The sequence below is a fragment of the Amaranthus tricolor genome, chromosome 7 (assembly GCF_026212465.1).
Source record: "Amaranthus tricolor cultivar Red isolate AtriRed21 chromosome 7, ASM2621246v1, whole genome shotgun sequence".
NCBI classification, from domain to species: domain Eukaryota; kingdom Viridiplantae; phylum Streptophyta; class Magnoliopsida; order Caryophyllales; family Amaranthaceae; genus Amaranthus; species Amaranthus tricolor.
In genome coordinates, this window is record NC_080053.1 from 30,288,710 (window position 1) to 30,315,208 (window position 26,499).

General features: G+C 33.9%; 2 protein-coding genes across 2 annotated transcripts; both read left to right on the forward strand.

Moving 5' to 3' along the window:
* The first annotated feature begins 299 nt into the window (after positions 1-299).
* LOC130818242 (ubiquitin carboxyl-terminal hydrolase 14) lies at positions 300-13,578 on the forward strand. The gene is made up of 19 exons (XM_057684337.1): positions 300-597; positions 1,709-1,880; positions 2,832-2,944; positions 3,289-3,622; positions 4,954-5,048; positions 5,962-6,095; positions 6,178-6,234; positions 6,347-6,424; positions 7,776-7,830; positions 9,915-9,995; positions 10,581-10,779; positions 10,887-10,944; positions 11,024-11,146; positions 11,279-11,367; positions 11,458-11,547; positions 11,649-11,816; positions 11,946-12,070; positions 12,147-12,273; positions 12,925-13,578. The coding sequence occupies exons 1-19, from the start codon at positions 490-492 to the stop codon at positions 13,101-13,103; spliced, it is 2,385 nt and encodes a 794-aa protein (XP_057540320.1). The 5' UTR covers positions 300-489; the 3' UTR covers positions 13,104-13,578.
* A 12,032-nt stretch (positions 13,579-25,610) lies between these two features.
* Positions 25,611-26,401, forward strand: LOC130817694 (uncharacterized). The gene has a single exon (XM_057683545.1). It carries the CDS (start codon positions 25,803-25,805, stop codon positions 26,088-26,090), a length of 288 nt encoding a protein of 95 aa, XP_057539528.1. The 5' UTR covers positions 25,611-25,802; the 3' UTR covers positions 26,091-26,401.
* The last annotated feature ends 98 nt before the right edge of the window (positions 26,402-26,499 follow it).

A 26,499-nucleotide genomic window follows, 5' to 3' on the forward strand; every position in this document is an offset into this window, starting at 1 on the left:
CTACTATAGCATGTAATCGAGTTATTCAAGTTTACTATAGTCAAATAACCCCCTAAAATTGAATCAATAAAAAATATTATTTAATCAATACAAAATATTTGTTTTTTCACGCAGTTCAATACACTAATTTAATCTTTAATATCTAGAATTATATATAAATAAAAATTATAATAATTAAATATTAATAATCTTTGCATCAAGATGAATAAAAAAAATTCCAAATAAAAAAACTCGGGACGGAGGAAGTAAATTGGCAAGAGACTAGAGTATCGTACAAAATCGAATTCAAATTTAGATAAGGCGTTTTGAATGTGAATACGCCTTTGTCTGTCTCTATTCTCATTCAAGGAGTCCGTAGAAGTACTTGTATTTCTTTCGGCGTAAAGTCAGTCGCTCCACCTTAGGGCAAACAAACTCTTCACTGATTCCTTCCTTCCTTCCTTCCTCCTCTACTACTCTCTCTTTCTCTCTCATTCATCCCAATCAAAAATGGTGGAAGCCATGGAGTTACTCAGAGCAAACCTCTCCCGTGTTCGAATTCCTGAACCTACTAATCGCATTTTCAAACAAGAATGTTGCGTTTCTTTCGATACTCCGGTGAGTTTTCTTTTTAAAATTTTTTGTTTATTGTTTCCAGCTGAGATTTTGCGAAGTTCAATTAAGTTTAGTTTCTTGATCGTTTTTTAACCGAATGATTTATTATGTTGTTTGGTTGCACACTGAGTTTAGTCGTAATCAGTCTAAAATGGTGCAAGTTCTGTACTAAAGAGATTGCGTCGAAAACCTAGGTTTTGAGGAGCTGCAATGGCGAATTATAGAAATTTCGACTTTGACATGGTTGCTGAATTTTACTCCTATGTCTTTATTGTTTATTATGTTGTTATTGGTATATGTTTGTGACCTACTTTGAGTTATTGATGATTATGCTGCATTTTTCAAGTATGCATTGTTTTTGGTTGTATTCTGTGTGCCTTTCGATACTCCATTGCGTTTTTTTCTTTTCATTTTCGATTTATTTTACTTTGTTTCGCAGGAATTTTGCAAAGTTCAATCAAAGTTTAGTTTGTTAATCGTTTTTAAACCTACTGAGTGATTATACTGTTTGCACTTGCACATTGAATTTCAGTCCTAATTAGTCTAAAATGGTGCAATTTTAATACCAAAAAGATTCCAAAACCTAGGTCTTGAGGAGTTGCAATGGCAGATTATAGAAATGTTTGAAATGGTTGCTGAATTTTATGTGTTAACTGTTTTTGAGGATGTTATATTTTGAAGTTCTTGATGATTATGCAGCATTTTCAAGCATGGATTGTTTTAGTTCAGTTTTGTGTTTCTTTTGATTCTCCAGGTCGTTTTTTCCTTTTTTTTTTTTTTTCGTTTTTTTAGCTTTACTTCTGCAAAGATCAATCAATTATAGTTTGTTGATCGCTGTTTAACCTAGTGATTGATTATGCTGTTTGTTTGCTCATTGAATTTTAGTTGTAACTAGTCTAAAATGGTGCAGGTTCGATACTAAAATAATTGCCTATAAAACCTAGGTTTTGAGGAATTGCAATGGAAAATTTTGAATTTGAAATGGAAGCTGAATTATACCTGTTAATTGTTAGTTATGTTATTTTTTTGAGTTCTCGGTAGTATTGCTGCATTTATCAAGAGTGCATTGTTTCTAGTTGACTTTGATTATGTTGGATATTTTCTGTTGTTTTAGAAGTCGGAAGGTGGTTTGTTTGTGGATATGAGTTCTTTCCTCGCATTCGGGAAAGATTTTGTCAATTGGAACTACGCAAAGTCTGGAAATCCGGTTTATCTGCATATTAAGCAAACACAAAAGGTGGTTGCCGAAGACAGACCTTCAAAGAAGCCAACTATCTTGGCAATTGGTATGCATTTTGGATACTCTGTATTTTTAGTTGCTACATATTTTGATTTCACCTTATACCACTATTTTGAACTTTAATATATTTGCATTTATAAAAAGTTGGAATTATAAAAAGATGTATTAAGACGACTCAAACAAGATTTTGATTTTTTTTAATACATTAAGAACAAGATGTAAAACAATATTGTTTGATGAATACCAACTACCGGAGTTTGTATTATAATTTATCACCAGCCGATCCCAATATTTATTTTGTGGCTTTGACATTGTTGCTGTAGTCGTTTTCTTTCCCAATCATTGTTTGGTTGTGATGGAATAATAATTGGACTGTTGTGGTTTCACGTCGAATTTTTGCTGAACTATGTGCTTGAAATGTTTGATGGGTACATTATAAGAATACAACTTAAATTGAGTTAAGGTTCCATGAAGGTGTGAGATGCTGGGTAAGATGTACACATCCTTGCCATAATGAATTAACCATGAGATGGTTTTAGGACTCCGTTCTCTTCCAAATGAAAATAAACTTCAAAAGAAGGTTAAATAGCTTAAGCAAGGATTTATAGTCATAGACGTTGCAAAATAATGCAGAATGGAATATGATCCTTGTGATTTAGGGTTTAATAGTCTAACTTTCACAAGCAATAATGTGACTCTGTTCTCAAAACTGTAGTTTGAATTTCAAACACTCATTGTTCTTTAACTCCCTTATCTAACACATATTTTGAGTCTCAATAATTTTTAGAGAAGAATTTTCCTAATTACTGAAATAGTGAGTTTGCAGAATTTCTCTGCGCTTCTGCAGTTTAAGGGTGTTGGTAGATGTGCTACAATGGCTAGAATAGATTTCTTAAATTGCTGAATTGACTACAAAAATTTTGATCCGCATTATTGTATGGTGTGTTAATGTTACCTTGTGGTGGAGGGAAAACTAATATTCTTTGTGTAATTGTAGGTGTAGAAGGGGGTTTTGGTAGCGGTGAGCCTGAATATGAAGAGAAATATAACATTGTTATATTGCCGGAATATGCTAGTCTTCCATTTCCCTCTGTTGAGTTGCCTGAAAAGGTACTTACTGTTCTTTTTAAAAATGCAAGAGGTCCTCCCCCTTCTTACTTGGCTTGGTAACAGTTAGGCATGAGCATTGATCGATACCAATTTTGAAGTGGAAAATCTGCTTCATTGAGAAATTTATTTCTGTGTATTTCGAAAGCTCTGTTCTATCCAAAATTCCAAGCTAAGTGTATGTATCAAGATGTTGAAATAATATATTGCTTTATTTATTAATAAGTAGTCTGCATCAACACTCTCAAATTGAGATTTTCAGTTATTCAAACTCGTCAATTGTGTTGCTGTATATGTTAACTATTCGAACATGCGTCTATTGGCTTTGCATGACATGCGTATTGTAGGTAAGGTTGGCAGTTGATGCTATTTTATTGGCTGAGGGTGCTGAGCGGAAAGAGCAAGTTGCAGCTTGGGTAGTTGAGAAGCAAATCAGTGCATATGCCATGGACTTGCAACAGATTGACAATGGAGTTATTGTTCCTCCTTCAGGGTGGAAATGTGTAAAGTGTGATAAAACAGAAAACCTTTGGCTAAATCTAACAGATGGAACAATCCTTTGTGGTAGAAGAAATTGGGATGGAACTGGTGGTAACAATCATGCTGTTGAGCATTATAATGAGACAAAGTACCCTCTTGCGGTGAAGCTTGGCACAATAACTGCTGATTTGGAGGCTGCAGGTAGTGTCACCTTTTGGCTTTAATGTGTCTTGTACATCATTTTGTCGCTTTGTATATTAAGATTTTAGTTGTCTGCTTATGTATATAAGCTCGGCATCTAATTTTTTCTTTACCTTTTATGTCGTTCTTTCTTTACATGAACTTGAAAGTAGCATTTTCTTTTGTGAAAATTATGTGATACTTTGGCGTGCTCATTTATAAACTTAATTATGTATGACTATGTTCTTTGTGACCATAAGTTGAATATCTTGACTATTCTAAAGTTGGATAGTTTAATAAAAATTCCCAAAGCTTGGCCCTTCTTTGATGTTATTAACACTTTACTTTCTGATCAACGGGACCAAATATTGCCAACTTTAACATCAAGTTACCATTGCCTGATCTAAAGGGGATTGTGCTAATTAGGGTGTCAGGACCACCATTACCTAATTTGCTGTCTAGTTCTCCTGTGAATTTTCAAATATCATGAAATTTCCCAAACTTAGTGGCTAGTCCTAAATGTCTTATAATGCACTAAACTTAATTCACAATTTGTAGATTTAGTATATTAGGTTCCATTATTGAGGACTTGGCCATCGTATTCATTGTTTTGAGCATGGTGGCTAAGATGTTGTATTCCAAAATGATAGGAGCTTTTGGACTATTTGAGCTTAATTACAATATCATGAGCTTGGGATTTGAAATATGGCAGTGTCTCTCGGTGTTGTGAAAGTTTGATTTATACTGGAGGAGATGCTTATTGTTAACATGAATCCATTTGAAGAATCCTCACAGCATCTTCCCTGGAAATCCAGATGCTGAGACTTCTGCAATCTTCTTTAGTTGACAAATTATAAAGCACTGGAAAATAAAGCCTTGGCTAGTTAAGTTAAATGATACTGGTGAGAAGAGCATGGTGATGTTTTACACCTCATATAAACATGCATTTTATCATTCAAAATCTGTTCATCGTGATTCAATTACCATTGTATCATGTTATATAATATGCATTTTAGTTGAATCTTGTTTGCATTTGAATTCAATCCTGTTCAAGGCGTTTAGTGTTCTTGGAAGGCTTAGAAGAGGTTCCTTTCCCATATCCTTTTTTCTTTGCGCTCCTACTACAGTAGCCTAAAGCTTATAATATGAGTGAGTTTGTTGAACTGTCTTGGAATAAAAAGTGAGAAACTCTATTATAGCTAGTTGATGCGTACTCTTTGAATTACCATTTTCAATATGTAAATTTAAGATGACCAACTCCGTTTTTCCTTATGAGTTATGAGCAAATTCAAAAAGCTTGAGTCCATTTTTGTTGATGTCTGATATAGTTATGGTTCATTTTGAAATGTCAGATGTATTCTCTTATGCGGAGGATGAAAGTGTCATTGATCCTCTTCTTCCACAACATTTGGCACATTTTGGGATTGATTTTTCTTCATTGCAAAAGGTGTGTAATTTAAATTTTGATTGAGGAGCTTCAATCATTATTTATTCTTTTCCCAAAGTTTTAGAGTTAATTGTAGAAAGGTTCATGTTTGTAAGTTGGTTAGCTGGGGATATTCTACATGCGCACACAATGTTTGTTTCTTACTTCCATTAAGTTACATGGGCCATGTTCACATGACTAGTACCGCTTGAATGGCATTAGACACGAATCACGATTAGTATATAGTCATGTTAAACTTTCAAAAAATGATTATTATAGGGAAATTGGGTAGCTTTGATGTGTATGGTAAGATGGATGAGTGGATACTCTAAAAGGATACAATTTGAAATGAAAACATAATGAAGAATTTTGGAGTTGTTGAAGTAAAAATGAGTCAAAACCTTTTACGCTGGTTTGATCATGTGCGAAGAAGATTGGAAATGCAGCAGATCGAAAAGTGGTAAAATGGAACTGTGAGGAGCTTAGAAGAAAAAGAAGTAAGCCAAATATGATCATGATAATTGGAGTGAAAAATGAAATGAACGATTGGGGTTCGCATGAGCTTATGGTAATAGGTAGAAATAAATTGAGAAAGAAAATATGTTTGGATGATCATTGAATAAATTATTTTAGTAGATAGGACCAAATAAATTATAATCTTTGTAAGCAGCGATTCCTCACGTTGAATGTTGTTGGGATGAAAGCTTTAGCATTTTTGTTGCTGTATACAATGAATGAGTTATTGTGTATCAGATTGCATGATGGACCCTTAGCTGAGCTAGCATAATGTATTAAAATGTCTGTTTTCTCAAAGAGCTAGAAATTATTGCTTTCAAACACTCTTTTGCTATGTATTCTTAGTTATGGGGTTTATCTCAATTATTTATTTTTTAATTTCCTGTTATCTTACAATTTGTTTACTTATCTTCATTAGACTGAAATGACCACTGCGGAAAAGGAGCTTGACCAGAATACAAACTTTGATTGGAATCGAATCCAAGAAAGTACAGAGGCACTTCAGCCATTATTTGGCCCTGGTTATACTGGACTTGTCAATCTTGGCAACAGGTGTTACTCTTTGACACTAAATGGTTTCTTTGGGTTATTGATAATAATTCAACTCTTAATTGTTCCTTGAATTTCATTACAGCTGTTATCTGGCAGCGACCATGCAAGTAGCATATACCACACAAGCTTTTATTTCTAGGTTTGTTTGTCTTTCGAATATATATTTTTTTCTTGTGTCCTTTTGCTAGTATTCTATTTGTCGCTGAGATGCTCATATTCATTTAATGTTTATTGTGTGATTATCCAATCAGATATTATGCGAACCAAGACTTAAAAAGTGCTTTTGATTCTGCCCCTGCTGATCCTACGGTGGATCTGAATATGCAGTTGTAAGTGAACTAGCATCCCCATCCTCTTTTAATTATATCACCTAGGCTATAGCTGTTAGGTTACCCTTGTTACATCTTGATTAGTTGGGTAAAGAGATTTTGTACTGCTATCTGTTTTGGATGTTTGATGTCATGAACTATGGTTTGAATGTTTTTACACAAAATGAAGTTTTCTTCTTAACTCCAATTTTGAATGGGATATGGATTGGAGTAGGGGTGGGGAGGGATAGGGGAAGCCTGGAAGGTACTGTATATATGGGTACATGGGGGAAGAATGCACATAAACATTTTCATTACATACCAAGAATTAAAATGCTAGAAAACATCTGAAATACCATCCATAGTTAGCTTCAACTCTCTATGACACCTACCTCTTAGCATTAGGACATTCTCAACACTTCATACAAATACTTCCCAAGCATCATCTCATTCCTAATGTTCCCCACCCACCATTCAGTCCTCGCCTCAGGTAAATCTCGACTTAGACTTTTTTTCATGAAAGATCCATCAACCTTGGTTTAAAAACTCTCACCTAGCGCGCCTATGGCATGTGCCTTGGGCGGGGATGGGCAAGGCGCCTTGATAAGGCTCGGCGAGACGTTAAGTGAATGCCTCAGGGCGTCCATTCTATCGTCTGCCACAGGGCATCTTCTATTGCCTTTTGGCTCCCTTTTCGATACCTTTTTACCAGTTTCACATTATACCAGATGTTACCATCTTATTGCGAGGTATTTGACCACCTTATTGTTCTCTGCATCATCTTCTCTGTGAGGATTTAGTAATTTTTAACTATCCTTCAGGCTCCTCCTTTTACAACTTTCACTATAATTGTATATGATTCTGCTATGGTCCAGTGCTCGTGTTTGTTGTTGACACCGCCAGGATTGGCATCAATGTCAAGTCAGGTATCGAGCATGGGGAGATCATAGAGCCAGAGGGATAACTAAGAGGGTTTACCAACATAAGTTCTGCTGAGCAGCTAGTCTTTCCAACTTGCATTGAAAATTTAGCCAATCTATTTCCAAAGGGTTTCACTAATCTACATACCACAGTGTACCTTCTTCATAGGTTATTCATGTATCTCGGGAGTCGGGATCGATTATGATACACAATCTCCATAATTTCAATGCCTGGTGATGAATAAGTGACACGTCATTTTCTGAATGAAAAAATTGCCCTGTAATGTATAGCAGATTTGTAAAGTTAATTTTGAAACATATATAAACTCCATTCAGTTATACTTTTTATGAATTGATCCTCAAAGTTTTGCAAATTTCATTATTCCTTGATGAATTTATTTCCCGATGTCACATTTCACTAGCAAGTAGCAACTGACAATATTGTGTGGTAGGACAAAACTCGGCCATGGATTGCTCTCCGGGAGATATTCAATTCCATCATCAGAGGTGAGCTTTGTAGATAGTGCCTATCTCTATTTTTTTTTTCTTCACAAATGTCGTTCTTTCATGCATTTTAGTTTCCTTCCCACATTTTATATCAGTGCATGGGTTTTGATGTTACTAATTGAGTAGTTTGGACATTAGTTGTTTGATTATCTATATAGTCACGTACCATTAGTGCCATCTTATTTCTCACTCATTATCATTTGGATCTGCTTTCATATGTCAAGTTGAGTTGATAATTGGCCTTTGAATATTAAAAGTAACTAACTTTATTATGTAGCAGTAGATTACTTAGAATCATCTCCTTCCTAAAAGACAAAAAGAGAGCTCTATGATTTATTGGTTGTGTTTCAAAATGTTGAAAGGATATAATCTATAACTTGGTTGTTCAGTACAAAAAGTACTGCTAGAGTGCCAGTAATTCGTTGGAGGTGTCTGTTTTTTGTGTATGTGGAAGAGTCTCAACCTCACTTGAGGATAAATATAAGAGAGGAGTGTTATATGGACAAACTGAAAGTAGGTTACATCTGGCTGTTAGTCCATCATCCTTTCAGTTTTCTTTCGTGTCGTTTCCTTGATATTTTCTTTCTTGAATTACTTGTGTTTCAAGACAAAATATTCCTGTCTTACTTCAATTAAGTTTTTGGTTTTGGTTTGATTAAATTAGGTTCATGGTGATCGCTACTCTTTATGTTGAGTTAAATATGCCCCTCACCTTCACCGCAAAAAAGGTCTTGAGTCTTTACATGCTTTAAATAATTTTCAATACAAATGCAATTGGAGATACTAAGGTTTGTAGCTGGAAGAAACGAAAATAAGCCATTTAGACAGTTGGATGGGAACAAGTGTAATAATCCCCTTCATGGGGCTGGAGAGTACTCTTATGAAGTCACTCCTGAGCTACATCTCAGTAAGTATTGGCTATCGTCTTGATGCCACTGAATACCCTTCGGCGCAAGTGTATTCTTCCTATCCTCTCTACATTCCACGTAGTGTTGGGGAGGGGGTATGTTCGGTAGTCTTAACTTTTGACCTTTATTACTTTTCAATCTAGGAAGAGTACAATTTTTTTAACATCTCAAAATAGTAAATCCTCCTTATCAAATTCATTGTCCTCTAAATGGTTCGACGGTCTTATATGCGTAAATTTTACTATAATGAGTTTTAGTGAGATTTTTTAAAAACGAAACAAAGTTGATATTTCAAAGTACTCTCTAAAACAAATCTTGGAAGTCCAATTTATTTTCTTTTTGTATATTTGCGAAAAATAAGGTCAAATTTTATGATCTTTGTCTTTGAAAAGTCACAAGGGATACTTGTTGACTAGTCACTTAGTCACTATGCAATTCGGGACTTGTATATACGCAGTATAAGTCATTTTGGAGTTCAAATTGGGTCGTCTAAATTGAATTATCTCTATAATTATTGACTTTGACTCAATCTTCACAATGTTAATTTTTGCTTAATGAGATTTTGTTAGATTTGTCTCTATACTTTCAAAATAATAACTTTTTATGATTTTAAGTACATCATCTTAATCATCATACTCCTGGTAATAGAATTTTTATGATTTTTAGTAATACACTAGATATTGACAATCAGAGAAGTGTATTTGGTTGTATAAAAGGCAACTTAGCATTCATTTTGAAATGAAAGTAATAATCTGTATTTTAGTGATAGCCGGTTCTCCCTCAATTTTGGTTATTGTTATTGAAGATGAAAGGGGGAAAAGTAATGGAGCATGATATATTTGTGTTCAATTATCTCCACAAGACCATAAGAGAAAATCTCACTTTCGACTCCTGAGCACAAATTTTTGAGGGGATAAAAAGAGAACTCTTGAGGAAAGGAAACTTATGAAAAAGTTGCACCTTGTGCTAGAATGTTTCATGGAAGTGTTAACTTGTTCTATGTCCAAACGGAATCATTGTTTGTGTAGATTTTGATTGGTGGTTTATACTATTGCTATGAAAAAATTTATTTGCTTGCTGAGAATTTTTCGTAGTTTTTCTTTTCCTTTTGCCTTTCTCAGACAAGAGAACTAAAGAATGCTATTTTCTTTTTCTTGGCTGTATCTGGATCTTCAGAAGCAGGAAGGCATCCCTCCTCGGATGTTCAAGACAGTAATTGCTGCCAGTCATCCAGAATTTTCTACCATGAGACAGCAGGTTTGTCCATTTTCTCGGGCTGCCTGAAAACCAACTGCTTTCGTTGTGACGTGCTGATTTTCCTGTGAAAATAGTTTGAGGTCATCTGTTTTGTTGGTCATACTGCTGCATAACACTGCATCTAATTGAGAAACTGTCCCAATTGATAGCTTTATATGTGTAAGCATACAGTAGATGTGTGGAAATATAGAGGTCCATCTGCTTTTTTGGCTGATCTTCTACACAGACCTTTGAGATAGAGCTGACCCCAATTTTGTTTGGGTTTTCAACATCTTTTGACCTTGACTTGAAGATTGCCAATGAAATATACTCCTATATAATAAAAGGGACATAATCTCAAATTTGATTCTTGACTAGACTACTCCTGTTGAGGTCTGATAGATGTGTCAATGTATTGATCAGTTAGCACGTAGGGCACCCTGTTGTTTCAGTTTCTTGGTTAAGCTTCTGTAGACTGCTTGACGAAAGGAATGGGTTTGCCTCATGTCTGAGTTTGTTATATACTTGACCATGGCTCTTTCAATTTTTCCTTCTCAATTATTTTTTAACAAAGTATGACTGGCTTCTCTGCTTTACTCTGGCTAGGATGCGTTAGAGTTTTTTCTACACCTTCTAGAACAAGTTGAACGGGTTAATGCCGGGAATCCGAAACTGGATCCTTCAAGAAATTTCAAGTTCGGCATTGAAGATCGAATTCAGTGCCCCTCTGGAAAAGTTACTTACAATAGACGCTATGACTACATTCTTTCTCTCAATATTCCATTGCATGCTGCAACAAATAAGGGTATGCTAAGTCAATGTATTTTTATGCTTTTCAGGGTAAAATATATTGATTTATTATTTATTGTGCCTGCATTTTCTTACATGTATGTGATGTGATTTAAATTCTAGATCAACTAGAAGTGTTCCAGAAATTGAAATCTGAAGCTGATTCTGAAGGAAAGGATATGTGAGTCGACCTTTATGATTGTCATGTGATTCATGTTCCATGGTTGCAAGTATTTTACTCAGCTTGTGTGATGTTACAGTGATGCTAGTGAAGTAGTTCGCCCAAGGGTGCCATTAGAAGCTTGCCTAGCTAGCTACTCAGCTCCTGAGGAGGTGATGGACTTCTACAGCACTGCATTGAAGACAAAGGCAACTGCTACAAAGTAAGTAAACCCATTTGCTAGATATTATTCTCATAAATTAATGTAACAGCCTAACAAGAATGATTTGAATGGCATATTCATGTCTTGTGCCATAACAAATGACCATAGTTTGGCTTTCTAATTTTTGTGCAGAACTACTGGACTGACATCCTTCCCCGATTATTTGGTCTTGCACATGAGGAAGTTTGTTATGGAGGATGGATGGGTACCCAAAAAGCTTGGTATTTCATTAATTTCTTTATTTCTTGGCCAATATTAATATGTGGTCGACTTCTATCAGTACTTAGGCCTCTTCCTTTTCTTCCTTTTAGATGTCTACATAGATGTACCCGATATGATCGACATCAGTCACATGCGGAGTAAGGGTCTTCAACCTGGAGAAGAGCTGTTACCTGAAAGTGGTAAATTATGTTTTGTTTTCTATGCATTTCTGTTTGCTCATCATCAATTGGAAGAACTAATTATTCTCTACTGTTTTTTGTTTGCTATTGTTTTTTCACAGGTGAGGGTGACACAGAGTCTACCAGAGTTATAGCCAATGAGTTTATTGTTTCTCAACTTATGTCCATGGGATTCGGCCAAGTGGCTTGTGAAAAAGCTGCCATTAATACTTCCAATGCTGGGGTTGAAGAGGCAATGAATTGGCTGCTTGCTCACATGGATGATCCTGGTAAGTATTTTTTAATGTTTAGTCTAATGACATGAACATCTCATTTCATTGTATATCATCTATTTTTGGAGCTTACTAAAAGTATTCAGATTGTAACAAGTATTTCTTTGCTAAAATTAATTTTGTCAGATATAAATGACCCTGTATCAGATGTGTCTCAAAGTACTCCCGCTTCTGTTGATCAGTCAAAAATTGACACTTTGGTTACATTTGGTTTCTCAGAAGAAGTTGCTCGAAATGCTCTCATGGCTACGGTATTAGTCTTTTTCTTTGTGCTTGAATGATCTATGTTCTTCTATGTTTTGTGATTTTGACATTAAAATTGCATAGGGCGGAGATATTGAGAAAGCGACTGATTGGATTTTTAGCAATCCAAACACTTCGTCCACATCGGATATGGACACATCAAGCAGCGGAGCTGCTGTAGCTGACGCTGAACTACCAGATGGCTCAGGAAGTAAGTTCTCTTTTTTCATCCACTCTTGCCCTTGAGGGAATAAAGTAGCCTTTTGATGCATAGAAGTTATGCTGGCATGACTTTCTTAGTTTGTCTGATTTCTTGGTTTTGTTGAGTCGGATTCCTTGAGTCCTTTTCTCTTCTACATGTGATTGTAAAGGCGAGGTTAATGACTTAAGACATTTTCAAGAAGTATTATTTATGAAAATGGAGTTGCATGCCCCTAATCTTGTTCTAATCACACATTCATACTGCCCAGTTGAGCTTTTAAGAGTTGCTGATCTTTTGTACAATTATGATAAAGAATGGAGTAAATTATTAGTTTTATACTTCATAATTGATACAAGTATTCTTTATTTTTGTTGATTTGTCCAATGTTACTCGGACTTGGGAACATATATCTAACATGGGTGCACTTTCAAGTGTCATACTGGGCTAATTTATGGAAACGTTCCATATTTCTTGTTCAAAATGAAGTGTCCAAGTGCTCTGCCCATGTCAATCCATGATTCGACACGGGTACATAAGATAAAATGAGGAGTCCGAGTAGCATAGGATTTAACTATCTGCTGCTTTATCTTATGAATATCTCAATACCTTGCAAGAGATAGTTCATACTCCATTCAGTTAGCTCATTGGTCTATTTTTCAGAGTACCGACTTCTTGGATTCGTGAGTCATATGGGAACTTCAACCCATTGTGGTCATTATGTTGCTCATATCAACAAGGATGGTAAATGGGTACTATTCAACGATGAGAAAGTGGGAGCTTCTGTCAACCCACCTAAGGATATGGGGTACTTGTACTTCTTTGAGAGACTAACTGCTTGATTAAGAGATGCAAATTCATAATCGGCTGATCATCCAGTGTTTGAGGGATCCATCCCAAAGCTTCGTTATGTTGCATCCTGTCCGTCTTCCTCCAAACTCAGTTGTCACAGCGCCGATGGCGGGTATTCAGATGCAGGCTTCTCTAATTGCTCGTTCCTTTCATAGGATGCGATTGTTCTGTTGACGATCTCTGGAAAAGGTATTGATTGAAAAGTTTTGATATGATCTCTGCTTATATATGCCTGGACCCAGGAAGCTGGTTCTTTTAAAGAATAGCCAACAATTGTCAAAACCCTAGGATTTAATCTGATCATATTGGCATTGTTTCAGATGTCAATTGTTAAATAATAGAATTGGAACTTGGAATTATAAATCTGTTGCAGTGGACTATAGTAAATAGACTTCAGGTTGATTTGAATTTGACTCTTGCGATCGGTAAGAGTAGCAATTACTCCAATACTTCCTTTTTCTTTTTGATTTTTCTACATTAGAAATTTGTTACTTTAATATGTAGTATAAAAAGGATAGAAAATAAGCGAATTAACAAAATATATAAATGAGATAAAATTGGAAAATGAGTTTGTGGATGAGATGAGATTACTGGCTACTGCAATAAAGACAAGAAAATGAGACAAACTCATATTGACATAATATGAAGTATTTCTTTTGTCTGTTTGAATTTGCTATACGCTAGAGTCTACAATATGCATACAATAACTCTTAGTCTCATTTTGATTTGATGGTCATAAATTGTCGTCCTTGGCCTGATTAAGTTAACTTCTTAATTAATTACTTATAAATGGGCATAATGTACTTTAATTAGGCAACTTGTATTATATTACAACGTCTACATCTAAAAGTTTACTAAAGATTCCCACACGTAACTGCCTTATCCATATCTCATAGAAAATTAGGCCTACTTAGATAACAATGCACCATTTTGGCTGCTTCTGAGGAAGCGATATGTGGATGCTTCTTTTGGTAGGGCTAATCTACTTCTTGAGTGCTCACTTTCACCTTACTAGTCCCCTTTTTAGGGGAGCCCACCTTAATTATCACTGTCTCCCAAGAGAACAAGGGTAATTAGTAGTTTAGTACCTTCCTATTTATATATAAGAAAACAACTTAATTAAATGTATTTTTGTTTAATTAAAATTAGAGGTTCAATCTTTATATTTTAAGAGAATAATGATATCTAAAACTTAGAAGTTGTGCGTAAAAATCAATATATTAATTTTTATTTTTAATTATAATTATTTAACTTTTTTAAAAAATCTCAACATGTTTTACGTAATTATGTTGATTTTCAAGTAGAGTAAAATATAATAAAGCATGTTTTAAAAACAAGTACAATATTAAACTAAAAAAATTACTAAATTCTCTTTTACATATAGTATAAGGGGTGTCTATCATTTTCTTACCCTAAAAAAACAGCTCGTATTATATGAGATCATCTCATCATGAGACGAGTTCATATAATAGCTCATTTTTTAAATGATTACTATAAGATTATAAGTAATCGTTTTAATGTTATAAGTAATTATTCTAAGACTATATATATTAAAATTATAAGTGAATATTTTAACGTTATAAGTGATCATTTTAAGACAAAAATGTATATTGAGCCAGCCCAATTGAGATGATTTCACCGTGAGACCGTCTTATTTAAAAATTAGTGAAAAAGATAATACTTTAAAAAAAATTTCTAAAAAAAGGTCCTTTTCATACACTCACTTTTCTCCTCTATAAAGAACGATAACCCCATCTACCATTTCTAAACCATGAAACTTACACACTTCCCAATCAAATACCCATTCAAACAATCTAAATTTGTAAAATTTTGTTTTGAAAAATGAGTTCAGTAAAAAGCACAGCTTGGATAACAATGGCAGCAATAGAAAACATGAAAGAACAAGGCTTTGTTAGGTGGAATCATAGCCAACATGCCAAGAATAACATTAGATCATATTCTCAAGCTAAAAAGCTTTCTGGGTCATCTTATTCTTCAATTTCCCAAAATATTGGAGACGATCAGAACATGAATCAATCTGAAGAATCTCTTAGAAAAGTCATGTATTTAAGTTGTTGGGGACCTAATTAATTAATTTTTAATTTCTTCATCTTTTCTACTCCTAATTAATGGGTTTTTTGTATATTTGTTTCGTAGAGTATAGTAATTAATATATACATAGTCTTTAATCAAGTTTTCTTGCCATTTATCTTATCTGCATGGGGAATCTAAGATCGGGATTTCGTTTATCCGTTGAAACGAGTGTCCGTGTCGAGAAACAACTAAAAGCTTAAGCTCAGGAATTAACTTTAACACGCCATCTCACACGAGAGCACTTTAGGCTAGAAGATTCATGTGAACGTAGCACAAACTGTGCTTATAAAACTTGACATGAGATATTCCACTTTAAAACAAAGGCTATTGATATTTGAACTCTTGACCTTTTATCACGTCAGCTCTGATATTATGTTAAAAAATCAACTCAATTAAATTATTCTCTTCAGTTTAGAGAAAAAATAAATATTGGTCCTAATTAGAACTTAGGAGTATGTGTAGTACTTGGATTTAGTCAATTTGGTAAATGACTATTGGTTCAAATTGTCAGCTAGCAATGATCGTAGCAAGATCAGAGCATACTATTGCCTAGGGTTGATATTACTTGGATTGAATTTAGATATGAGTTATTATTGTTTTTATAAAGTTGTTAAAAATATCAACATAAAAAGAACAAAAAAAGTGAAAATCACAAATTTTTGTATCAGATAATTTCACCGTGAGACACGTCTTATATATGGACAACTAGCCCAATAATATAAATTATTAATACATAAATTTCTTTTCTAAATGTTTTTCCACCAAAAAACAGTCTCTCACAATCAACATTAACTGGATCTAGTATTGTTATATCAAGTTATAAAATATATATAAGTTATTTTTTAGTAAATATTCAAATTTTTTAAAATCATATTAAAGGGTATGAGACAATATAACTTATTAGAGAAATATTTAGCATATTTAGACGCAAAAAAATAATTAGGAATCCACTACTTGAGACTTATTGTTATAATTAAAAATACCTTCAGCATATTCAATATCAATTTGTTAAATCAATCACTACAGTATGTTATTTGACAATCAACATGTCAAAGCAATTAACAAATACATTTAATTAAATCAACCACTAATTTGCAAACACATTTAAAAAAAATCCTCACAATCATCATGCCACGTCTATGTAAAAGTGCAAAAATAAATGCATCATCATCCAGTATCACATGGTTAACCAATGCTCCTCGTGAGGGACAGATAGTACAAAACACTTAACCCAATAAAAACTCTACAATAATGAGTAAATGACACTATTCTATTAGGCATTAGTTAGTGGCACTTTCACAAAAAGACACCTTCATACCCTCCAAATTTGGGGTATGACTCATCTCTTTCTCCATACTCCCAAATCAATCAATAACAAATAAAAATACCTTAATTCATCTCCCCAAAGCCCAATACCACGTGCTTACCCACACCTTATCTCTTTAACTGCCAACAATTTTCCAACCACTATATATTAACCCACCCATATCACCATCATTCATCAACAAACAAGCCTTTAAATCCAACACTTATATAGCCTATAGTCGATTCTCCAATCTTATTCTTGAATTAAAAAAGCACTAAATCTTCTTCCAAATCAATATTAACCCACCAATAACAAACAAATCTTAAAACCAATACTAAATCACTTGTAGCGATTCTCTAATCTTACTGTAATCAATACTAAATCTTCTTCTAAATCAAGATTAACCCATCAATATCATTGGCATTCATCAACGAACAAACCTTAAAACAAGCACTAAATTGCCTATAGCCGATTCTCCAGCCTTAGTCTCCCAAATCAAGATTAGCCCACCAATATCGCCATCATTCATTAACAAACAAATCTTTAAGGCATCACTAAATCGCTTGTAGTGAATTCTCTGGCCTGGCCTTACTCCTAAATTTTAACTCAAACAAAGTTATAGGCTTATAGCTTGATCTTGTTTAGTTTTGATTATAAAATATCATTTAAAGTGCAGGAAAAATGAAGGGTACAAAGAATTGGGTAGTAGCAGCAAGTATAGCAACAGTTGAATCCTTAAAAGATCAAGGATTTGCAAGATGGAATACACCAATTCGAGGTCTTCAACAACGAGCTACGAATAATGTTCGATCGTGTAGGACTTCATTATCGACTTCTAATGTGATTTCTAATAAGATTAGGGATAATAATCATAAATTGCAACAATCTGAGGATTCTATAAAGAATGCTATGTATTTCAATTGTTGGGGTCCTAGCTAATTTTTCCCTTTATTTGTGTGTAAGTGTACATTTTATAATGAAGTTAGTGCATGTTGTTGTAATATACTTAATCAAATGTCTCGTTTAATTTTAATTCTAAATATTTATAATTATGTTTAGTAATAATTATAAACAGTTATAACATTTACATTAAGGCGAGCAAATAAAATTTCACATGAGAATAAAATATAAATAAAATTTTATTTGGTTGAGATTAAAATTTATTTAACACAGAAAATTATATTTCTTAGGAAATACTTCTAGATTTTTATGTTATGGTCAAAAACTTAAAATGTACTTTCTAAAATTATATGGTATTAGAAAGATCATCCATCGAGTATTGTATGCAAGTCTATAATCCATTATTTTAATAATGTGTGATCTTCCTAACATATTTAATATTTCCAACATAAACTTCAAATGTTATATGAATGAATGTAGTAGGTCACGACCAAAGACGTAATGACATAAAACTAAAAATTATTAAAGTTTTGCAGTTCACACAATACTTGTAGAGTTGTAGTATATACGACAAATTGTCATAATAATTTGGAATAATCTTGGAGCATCAAAATTTAGAAAATAATATAATGAGATTATATATTTTCCGATTCACCGCCGCCAATCATATGGACCAAGCACAATGTTTGACCTCTCAGAACTTGAAACTAAATTTCTCAACTTATGTTTGAGATTATCTTCCCATATGCTACTGTCATGTACTCCTCTCAACTCTCTTGCTGTATCAACAATTTTGCGAGGCACGCCCTGACACAACTCAACCATTTTCTGTGCTAAATCTTCGATAGCAGGGTTGGTTTTAGACTGTGTTGCAAGGTAGGATGTTTGTCTAAATAGTGCGTATGCTTCCTCAAACGGAAGTGAATCCATTGGAATCATTTTCTCGCAACCTGTTTTACGACAAACATCCAAAGAACGCGAAGAAACAATAATCTTACCTCATGTCTCATCGAGGGGAATGCCTACCTTATCTTCTGATAGATAGTTCTTCAAACCATCAAAAATAAGCACAAAATTCTTTGCTTGTAGTTTTCGTGCTAACAAAGCTGCCCTTCGAATTCTATCCTTTTCCTGAATTTTGAATCCTAGAGCATTTCCGATCTCCTCCTGCAATTGATATTCGCTATCCTGTGCAGGTACTTGTATCATATAAACATCTACACCGTTTCGTAACAATTGATTATAAATGTGCATTAGAACTAAAGTTTTTCCAATTCCTTTAATTCCATTGTCTAGCCAAGTCAATATACTGTGGATACTTTCATTTGCAGCCTTACCTACTAATGTTGTTGTCACTAATTCTACTGATTCCCTAACATCAGATAGAACTTCATCGAATACACCTTCATTGTAAAGTTCATCCACCTTTTTTGATCAGTCTCTTAATCAAACCTCCAGATCTTAGTCGTTCTGTGATTTTCTGGAAAGGACTGACATCTCCATACGTCATATTATGTAGCATACGCAATTCTGCGCATTTAGCTCCAGTGTCATTCAACCAGATATCAACTTCTTTTCGACGTCTACCAGTTTGAAACTGTTGGTCTTCAACCCGCATTCTAATATCATTCAACCTATCCTCCAACTTAATCCTTCTTCCTTGAAAAATTTGCAGATTGTCTTCAAAATGGAGGAAGTAGCTAACCCACAATGGTATGATGGACCATAGCAAATTGTGGATCAAGGTATCCACTGCACAAGATCTCCAAGGTTAACATGCATTTTCTAACTTTTCATTGGTCATCAAACTAACTAGCAAAATGTTAAGAATAATTGACTAATAGCTTCGGATTTGTAACTATAATCAAGTGCTTTGCAGTATGAACAATTGATAAGTAAATAAGTAAGAATCCAAATAAGATGTAGAACAAGAGAGACGAACCAAACTAGGGAAAGCCTCCTATCAAATCTTCAATAATTATAAAACCCACCCAAACAACGTAAGTCAATTATATTGATGATCTCGTACACAAAGTTTGGATAATAGTTTTGAAGAGAAAAGAAAGGAAGGGAATGGAGATGGGGAAGGGTAAGGAAGGGAAGAGGAAAGGAAAGAAAGTAAATCTTGTTTGTTTAGGAGAGAAGGGAGGAGAACGAAAGAAAGATGAGAGTTTTCCCCTTTAAATCATTCCAATTTTGGAGAAATTGTGACCTTAATAAAAATTATTCATCTAATTCCTCCCATCCCTTCCATTTTGTTAGCCAAACAAGAAATCCTTCATCCCTTCAAATCCCTTCCTTTATTTCTTTCCATCCAAAGACACCTTTAGTGTAAGAGTTTACATATAAGAACCTCCCACTAATTTCACACATAATGTACAGAAATTTAAATGTTTAGCTCTCCCTCAAACCCTTACTTTGTAGCTCTCAAACCTCTCTAGAATTGATCTGTCTTACCAAGTTGAGATGAGACTTTCGTTATTTATACCCCGAATGCTTAAATTGAGTTAAATCTCAAAACACGTGAACAGGGGTGATGTGCTCAAATGAGTAAGATAAGTGTTTGTTCGAGTATGCAAGCACGAGATGAACTGAACTACTGGAGGTGCTCGCTTAAGCGCAAGACTTGCTTCCTCCAGCAGCATACCTGCTCATCCAAGTGGATAAAGGATCTGCCCACAAAGCTTGCTCATACTATTGGCAAATCGGTCTTGTGGCTGCTCGTCCAAGTGTTAAATCTACTTGCCCGATCAAAGACTCCTAGCATATTGCCCAACTTGTCCGAGCATGCTTAGCCAAACAATCCCAAGCTCTTACACAAGGGTTGCAACATATTCACCACATAAGAAAGCCTGATGCATTTCTTTTGACACTGTACCTATCCAAGCCACCATTTTCAGCCTCCAAGATTTGAATCAACACTTCACAATCCTCTACCTTAACGAATTAAGCAACTCCACCAAGTGGCAAGTAACACACCATTCGCAAACCACAAATAAACCACAATCATTTAAGAAAAAATGATGACCCATCTCAACCCAATGCAAACATCCTAACAAGGGAGTCCAAACCTATTTTACAAGAATGTACATCGTCTCAACATGACGTCTCCTCATCAATGAGGTGTCACCGCCGAAACAAGGATGTCAAAAAATGATTGATGACAATAAGCAACTGAGATTGAGACTTGCTCAAACTTAACGATCAACTCTAACTAAAATAAGTTCTTCAGGTTCCTTGAAAAATACAAATTCAACCTAGACAATCATGTAACGCCAAGCAACAATGTATTGAAAGTGGACCTGGCAGGTTTTGGATCCGATCATTTTCAGTAGGGTTGATTTCAAGATGGGTCACTTTCAGGTTACGAGTCAAAATTTCCAGGTTATGACCCACTAATTTCCCCTTAGGACTCTGAGTTGATTTTGGATCAATCAAATTTTGACAGTTCTAGTTGATAGTTTCACAACTTCACAGTTCACATCAATGTGCAACCTCCTATCAAACGAATAACTATGCGGTAAAAATTATTATCTCAACCGACCTATTTCTACAGCATGGCAAGACACATTGTTTTCCATTAGCACCACTCTACCTAGGAGACTTTTGGGAAATTCAGGTTCAAACCAGCTTAGGCCATGGACTAGGCCGAGTCAGTCTAGGCCATGGCCCACAGCCTGAGTCGGTCTAGGCAAAACCCAATTTATTTAATTAAAATTTAGTTAATATTATATTATGTAACATATAACACGAAAAAAATAGTAGCACGATAGGTTTAGTATACAAATTGGTGAGTGTTCGCCTATTCGGTAACTCTACACTAGTATCTCATATTATTCGCCCCTATTGGACACAATCAAAGTAAAGAACCTCCGGAATCAAGGATCCATTAGACCTTTCACTTTTGATTCAACCGCAAAAGAATTGGATAATCATCATCACTATCACAATAAACATAAAAAGTACTAGTAACTTCCTTTTCTATGTCTTGCCTTCTCTCTGAACAAACCTTTCGAATATGACCTCATTTTCGGCAACCTTGACACTCAAATTAAAGTTCCTAATCCTAGACATGGACCAAAGTTAAAATCCTGCTTCCACTCGAACTACTCTTCTGACTAGACCTGATCATGAATATGGCCCAATGGGCGGGTTTGTGCAGACAATAAATGGCCCGAATTTTTTTGGGACGGATTTGGGATTGGCGTTTGGCCCGCGGCCTGGCCCGGACCGGCCCGAAAGGAGCTATGTTGGCGCAAGTATAAGAAATAAAAGATTATGGGCTTGTCTGGTTTTTGAAGAATTTTGGATTACTTTAAATTTATACATGAATTTGTCTGGTTTTTGAAGAATTTCGTTTGTGTACTTCGATTAAAATGGCAGTATAAGTACCATATGAAAATCTATTCAAATACTTCAATTGTATTTTGCTTGAACAATTAAATACTGGGTAAAATCTATTCTAATGTGCGATTGTATTGTTTGACAGTTTGATTTGCTGGGTAAAATTATTGATTAGGATTCTCTTAATTAAGGTATTGATTTGATTCTTAGTTTCTTACATTCTGTCTATTGGTAATTGGAATGGCGGAGTAGATCTTGAAATTCTAATGTGATAATCTTAGAGTACAGTAGAAGTAGAAGTACCAGTGTTTTGTTGGAGTACAGCAAAATTGATGGTTTCTAATGTGATAATCTTGGAGCACAGCAAAGCTAAAGATTTTCCGGTGTTATCATAATACTTTAATCTTATCAACCTTGTCCTAATTGACGATTGTCAATTCATTAATTAGTTACATATTATGATTATTTTGTATTTGTTTATTTGAATTATTTGTAATTTGTGTTTTAAATTATGTATAATATGTAACAATTGTATTAAATATTTGTGTATTTCAATTATTTGTAATTTGTGTTTTTAATTATGTATAAATAATATATAATATAAGCCCGCAAGCCCACATATTACAGGTTTGTGCAAGAAGTTTTAGGCCCGCACTTTGGCCTAGCCCGGCCCTCATCAATGGGCTGTTTTGCCAAGCAGGCCCGGCCCGATGTTTGATCAGCTCTCCCTTGATTTACGCTTTACTACAAAACTCTCATCATCCAAAACAATAATGACTAATTAAACAAATAAAAGAAAAAAACAAGAATTACAGATATAACTTACAAATTTGTTCAATGATTATGTAATTTACCATTTTATCAGTAATTTGTGAATCAATGGCGCCTTAGCTTGACGGAAAGAAGAGAGAAAGCAGAGTTGTTTTGTGGTGAATGGAGTGAAAAAACAGAACGAAATACGAATGAACGCCAGTTTCCATGCCATAACCATAGTCCATAAGTCTTGTTTCCTCCAACGCGCATTTGAGGAGTCAGCGTGTGAGAGAAAGTAGTATTTTAAGAAAAGAAAACCTAATCGTTTGGTCGTTGAGAGTTCAGAATGTTCTAGAGAAGATTCCTAAATCCTAATACTTTCTTCTTTCAAATTACATGCTAAAATTATAAAATAATACACTATTTATTTGTTATCTTTAATTTATAATTACTTTTTAATTTAATAAGTTAAAGCATATTTTAATTTGCCTTAATACCAAAACATTTTGATATCAAATTTTTATAATTTTTTATAACATATAATATAATTAGATATATCACAAATTGAATTAGTATATTGAACATACAAAGTCAGATAGTGTAAGTATTTTGAAATGGAGGTAGTAGTATAAATTTTTACGATTTGTATTAAGTTTTATTTTATAGCAATAAAATTTTAATCGTAAAAAAGACCTTTATCATAGTTTTTCATTATTATTACTAATTATCACCATTTCAACTTGTTGAAGAAAAAAAATTTGAGAAAAAAATAAATTAATGTTGAAGTAGAATAAATTCAATCATTAAACTTGTGAGGAATTTTTTCAATAAAAAGTAACCAGACTTTCAGTTTTTATTCTAAGCATTTATTATCAACGAAAGGAATTTACACTTTATTTAAAATGCTTATCGAGTCATTGACAATGTGAACAATTTTAAATAAACCATCTCCTAAAAAAAGTTTTATATCAACAGTGTTATTATTATTAAATAGGAAGTAAAACACAAGTTATCTCATTATATTCATATATGGTAATTTCTGTTTATTAAAGTATTACTTTTCGGAAAAAGTTTTCAAATATAAGTATACTTTACAATTTAGACATGTTAAACTTTGTTACAATTCAAATTGTCCTGAAATATAATCTGAAATTAATAGCTTATAATCTAGAATATTTGGCATGTGATCAGTGGCGGATTCAAAGTTGAAACTCAGTAGGAGCATAATCGATTAAAAAAATTCAAAAAATTATAAATCTATATAAAAAATAATATTTTCAATTTGGTGTTTTGTTAAACCGTAAAAAAAGAATAATTAAGAAAAATTAATTATATTATAAAATTATAACTGTATTTAATTGAACTTTATTGTATAGCTGAATATATATTAAGTGCAATTAAAATTTCTTATTAGTAACAAAATTAAATAGCACATGTGGTTTAGGCTTTGTCTCACAACTTACATGTTGCAAGCTCAAAACCTATTGTAACCTCTTAGAAAAGTCTTTTTAAATGCAGTGACCTTATGTTAGGGCACTAGGATCCACCCATGCTTGTGATCCAAAAACGACGTGATTCGAGTTTTTGAAATTTTATACTCTCTCTATTTTCTAATATTTTTCCCATTTAAAATATTTTATTTTGGAGAGAAATTTCATTAAGATTTTTAAGACATATTCATCATCATCATCATCATCCAACCCAGTATATCCCGTTCATAGAAAAACTATGGACAAGGTCTGGAGAGGGAAGGACAGCGATAACTCATACCCATAGAAAAGAACGCGGCCAAAAGAGTCCCCCGACTCGAGTAAGATATGGAGACGTAGCTACACGGGAAAGATAAAAAGGCCTATAAATAAAAAGTAGGCCCACCTACAAAATATAATAGAAGGGGACAAAAAAACTAATACTAATAAAAGATACGAGAGGAGCAGGATGGTAAAAACATAAAGAGGTAATCTACGAGGGCATCAGTAATCTAAAACATGGATATGATGCCTCCAACTACCCCTATCTCTAGTCAAGCCTTCGGAGAGGTTTAGCTCACGCAAGTCAACTTTTATCAGCTCATCCCAAGTTCTCCTAGGTCTTCCTCGACTCCTCTTACCCTCTATTATAATGCTTTCTACTCTCCTCACAGGGGTGGCGAGGGTCTTTCTCTGCACATGTCCAAACCATCTCAATCTATTTTCGCACATTTTTCTAGAAATAGGGGCTACCCCTAGTTTGTCTCTAAACTCTTGGTTCCTAATACGATCCATCAATATGTGACTTCCATCTTATGTTCAAAAAATCTTCTTAACACGCCAATATTTGGTCTCATATAACAGAACAGGTCTGATTGTCGTCCGGTAGAATTTTCCTTTTAACCTGCTTGAAAATTTCTTATCACATAGCACCGCGGTGGCTACACGCCACTTGATCCAACCCGCTTCTATGTGATGGTTTACATCTCTGTCAATCTCTCCATCCCTTTGAATAATTGATCCCAAATACTTGTACTTGGTCGTACATTTAACAACTGCTTCTCCTATGGACACCTCTGGTTCACCTACCGATGATGTCCCACTAAAGTCACATCGCAAATAGATATTTACATATCTTATGTTGATATTAAATAAGATTTCATTTGACTATGTTTTAGTTTATAGATTAAGAATAAATTAAAAATTAAAAGTAGCTGATGAAAACTCAATAAGCAAATGTATACTTTCTCCATTCTCAAATAATTGCTACATTTCGATATGGGCACTATTAATTGTTCAAGTTTATTTTATATATTGCGACTAATGTGTAAGTAAAAATATAGTCCAGGGGAATTTTATTTGAATCGTTTAATCGCATATTTTATAATATTAACTTATTATAATTTTTAAATGTGTATAATTCAACATATAAATAAGCAAAATAACACTTTAAATTGTGTAAAAAATCAAATGTAGCGTATATTTTGAAACGGGATCAAGTATGTCCTACATGCACTCAAAATGCTTTCAATTCGAATTTTTCTATGTATGTTTGAGTTTGACAGTTAATAAAGTGACGTCTTGTAAAAAGGAGTACTAATACTAATACTAAACCAAATGCAGCTAGTGAGAATTCGGAAACCATTGGCACAACGTAACTTGCCCCTGGTTTTCTCATCTTCCGCTCGCTTTCCCTTCATCTATAAAAAAACCCACATTCCAATCTTCCAACAAACCAATTTCATCTTTCAAAATCTCACAATTTCTTCATCAAATCATCCATTTACAATCAAAATCATAATCATAAACCTAAAAATCACAAAATGAAGGGAGGTGCAGCAAATGCATGTAAATCATACATAGTAGCAACAAGTATGGCAACAGTAGAAGCTCTAAAAGATCAAGGATTCGCTCGTTGGAATTATCCTTTAAGATCGCTTCATTATCGTCTTAAAACTAATCTCAAATCTACATTTTCTCAATCTTCTAAAGCTGCTTCTTCTTCGTCAATGGCTTCTGAGATCGCCAAAACAACGATTCAATCAACAGAGATGAATATCAAGAAAGTTATGGAGATCGATTGTTTTGGTCCTTCTACCGTTCGATTTTAAGATCAATTATAGCAATTTTACTATTAGGTTTTTGGTTTCCCCAATTCTGTTGAGGTTTCATTTCATATGGTCGAGATTACTCGAGAAACTATTGTGTGTACTTACTACTTCGTCCACACTAAAATTAGAGTTGTGATTCAATGTTACTCTATATGAATGTTATCCTTCCCTTATAAGAACGTAATTAATTTGTTTGTGTTGTGTTTGATTTAAAATGTTATCACATTAAAAACAAATTATTGAAACTGATCTGTAGTTCTACAAAAATTATTGACTTTTATTCAACTTATTAATCCATTTAGTTTTTACATTTCTCGACATAATATTTTAATCTTTAATATTTCTAATTGTTTTTAATTAAAAATTATAAAAAGTTAATATTAATAATATTGGTATTAAACGAATCAAA

Excerpts from the sequence above, each read along its gene's own strand:
- LOC130818242 (XM_057684337.1), top strand. The coding sequence starts at position 490 with ATGGTGGAAGCCATGGAGTTACTCAGAGCAAACCTCTCCCGTGTTCGA. Across the intron at positions 10,945-11,023 it reads GATTCTGAAGGAAAGGATAT|TGATGCTAGTGAAGTAGTTC; the intron begins GTGAGTCGACCT and ends GTGATGTTACAG. Across the intron at positions 11,817-11,945 it reads TGCTCACATGGATGATCCTG|ATATAAATGACCCTGTATCA; the intron begins GTAAGTATTTTT and ends TAATTTTGTCAG.
- LOC130817694 (XM_057683545.1), top strand. The coding sequence starts at position 25,803 with ATGAAGGGAGGTGCAGCAAATGCATGTAAATCATACATAGTAGCAACA.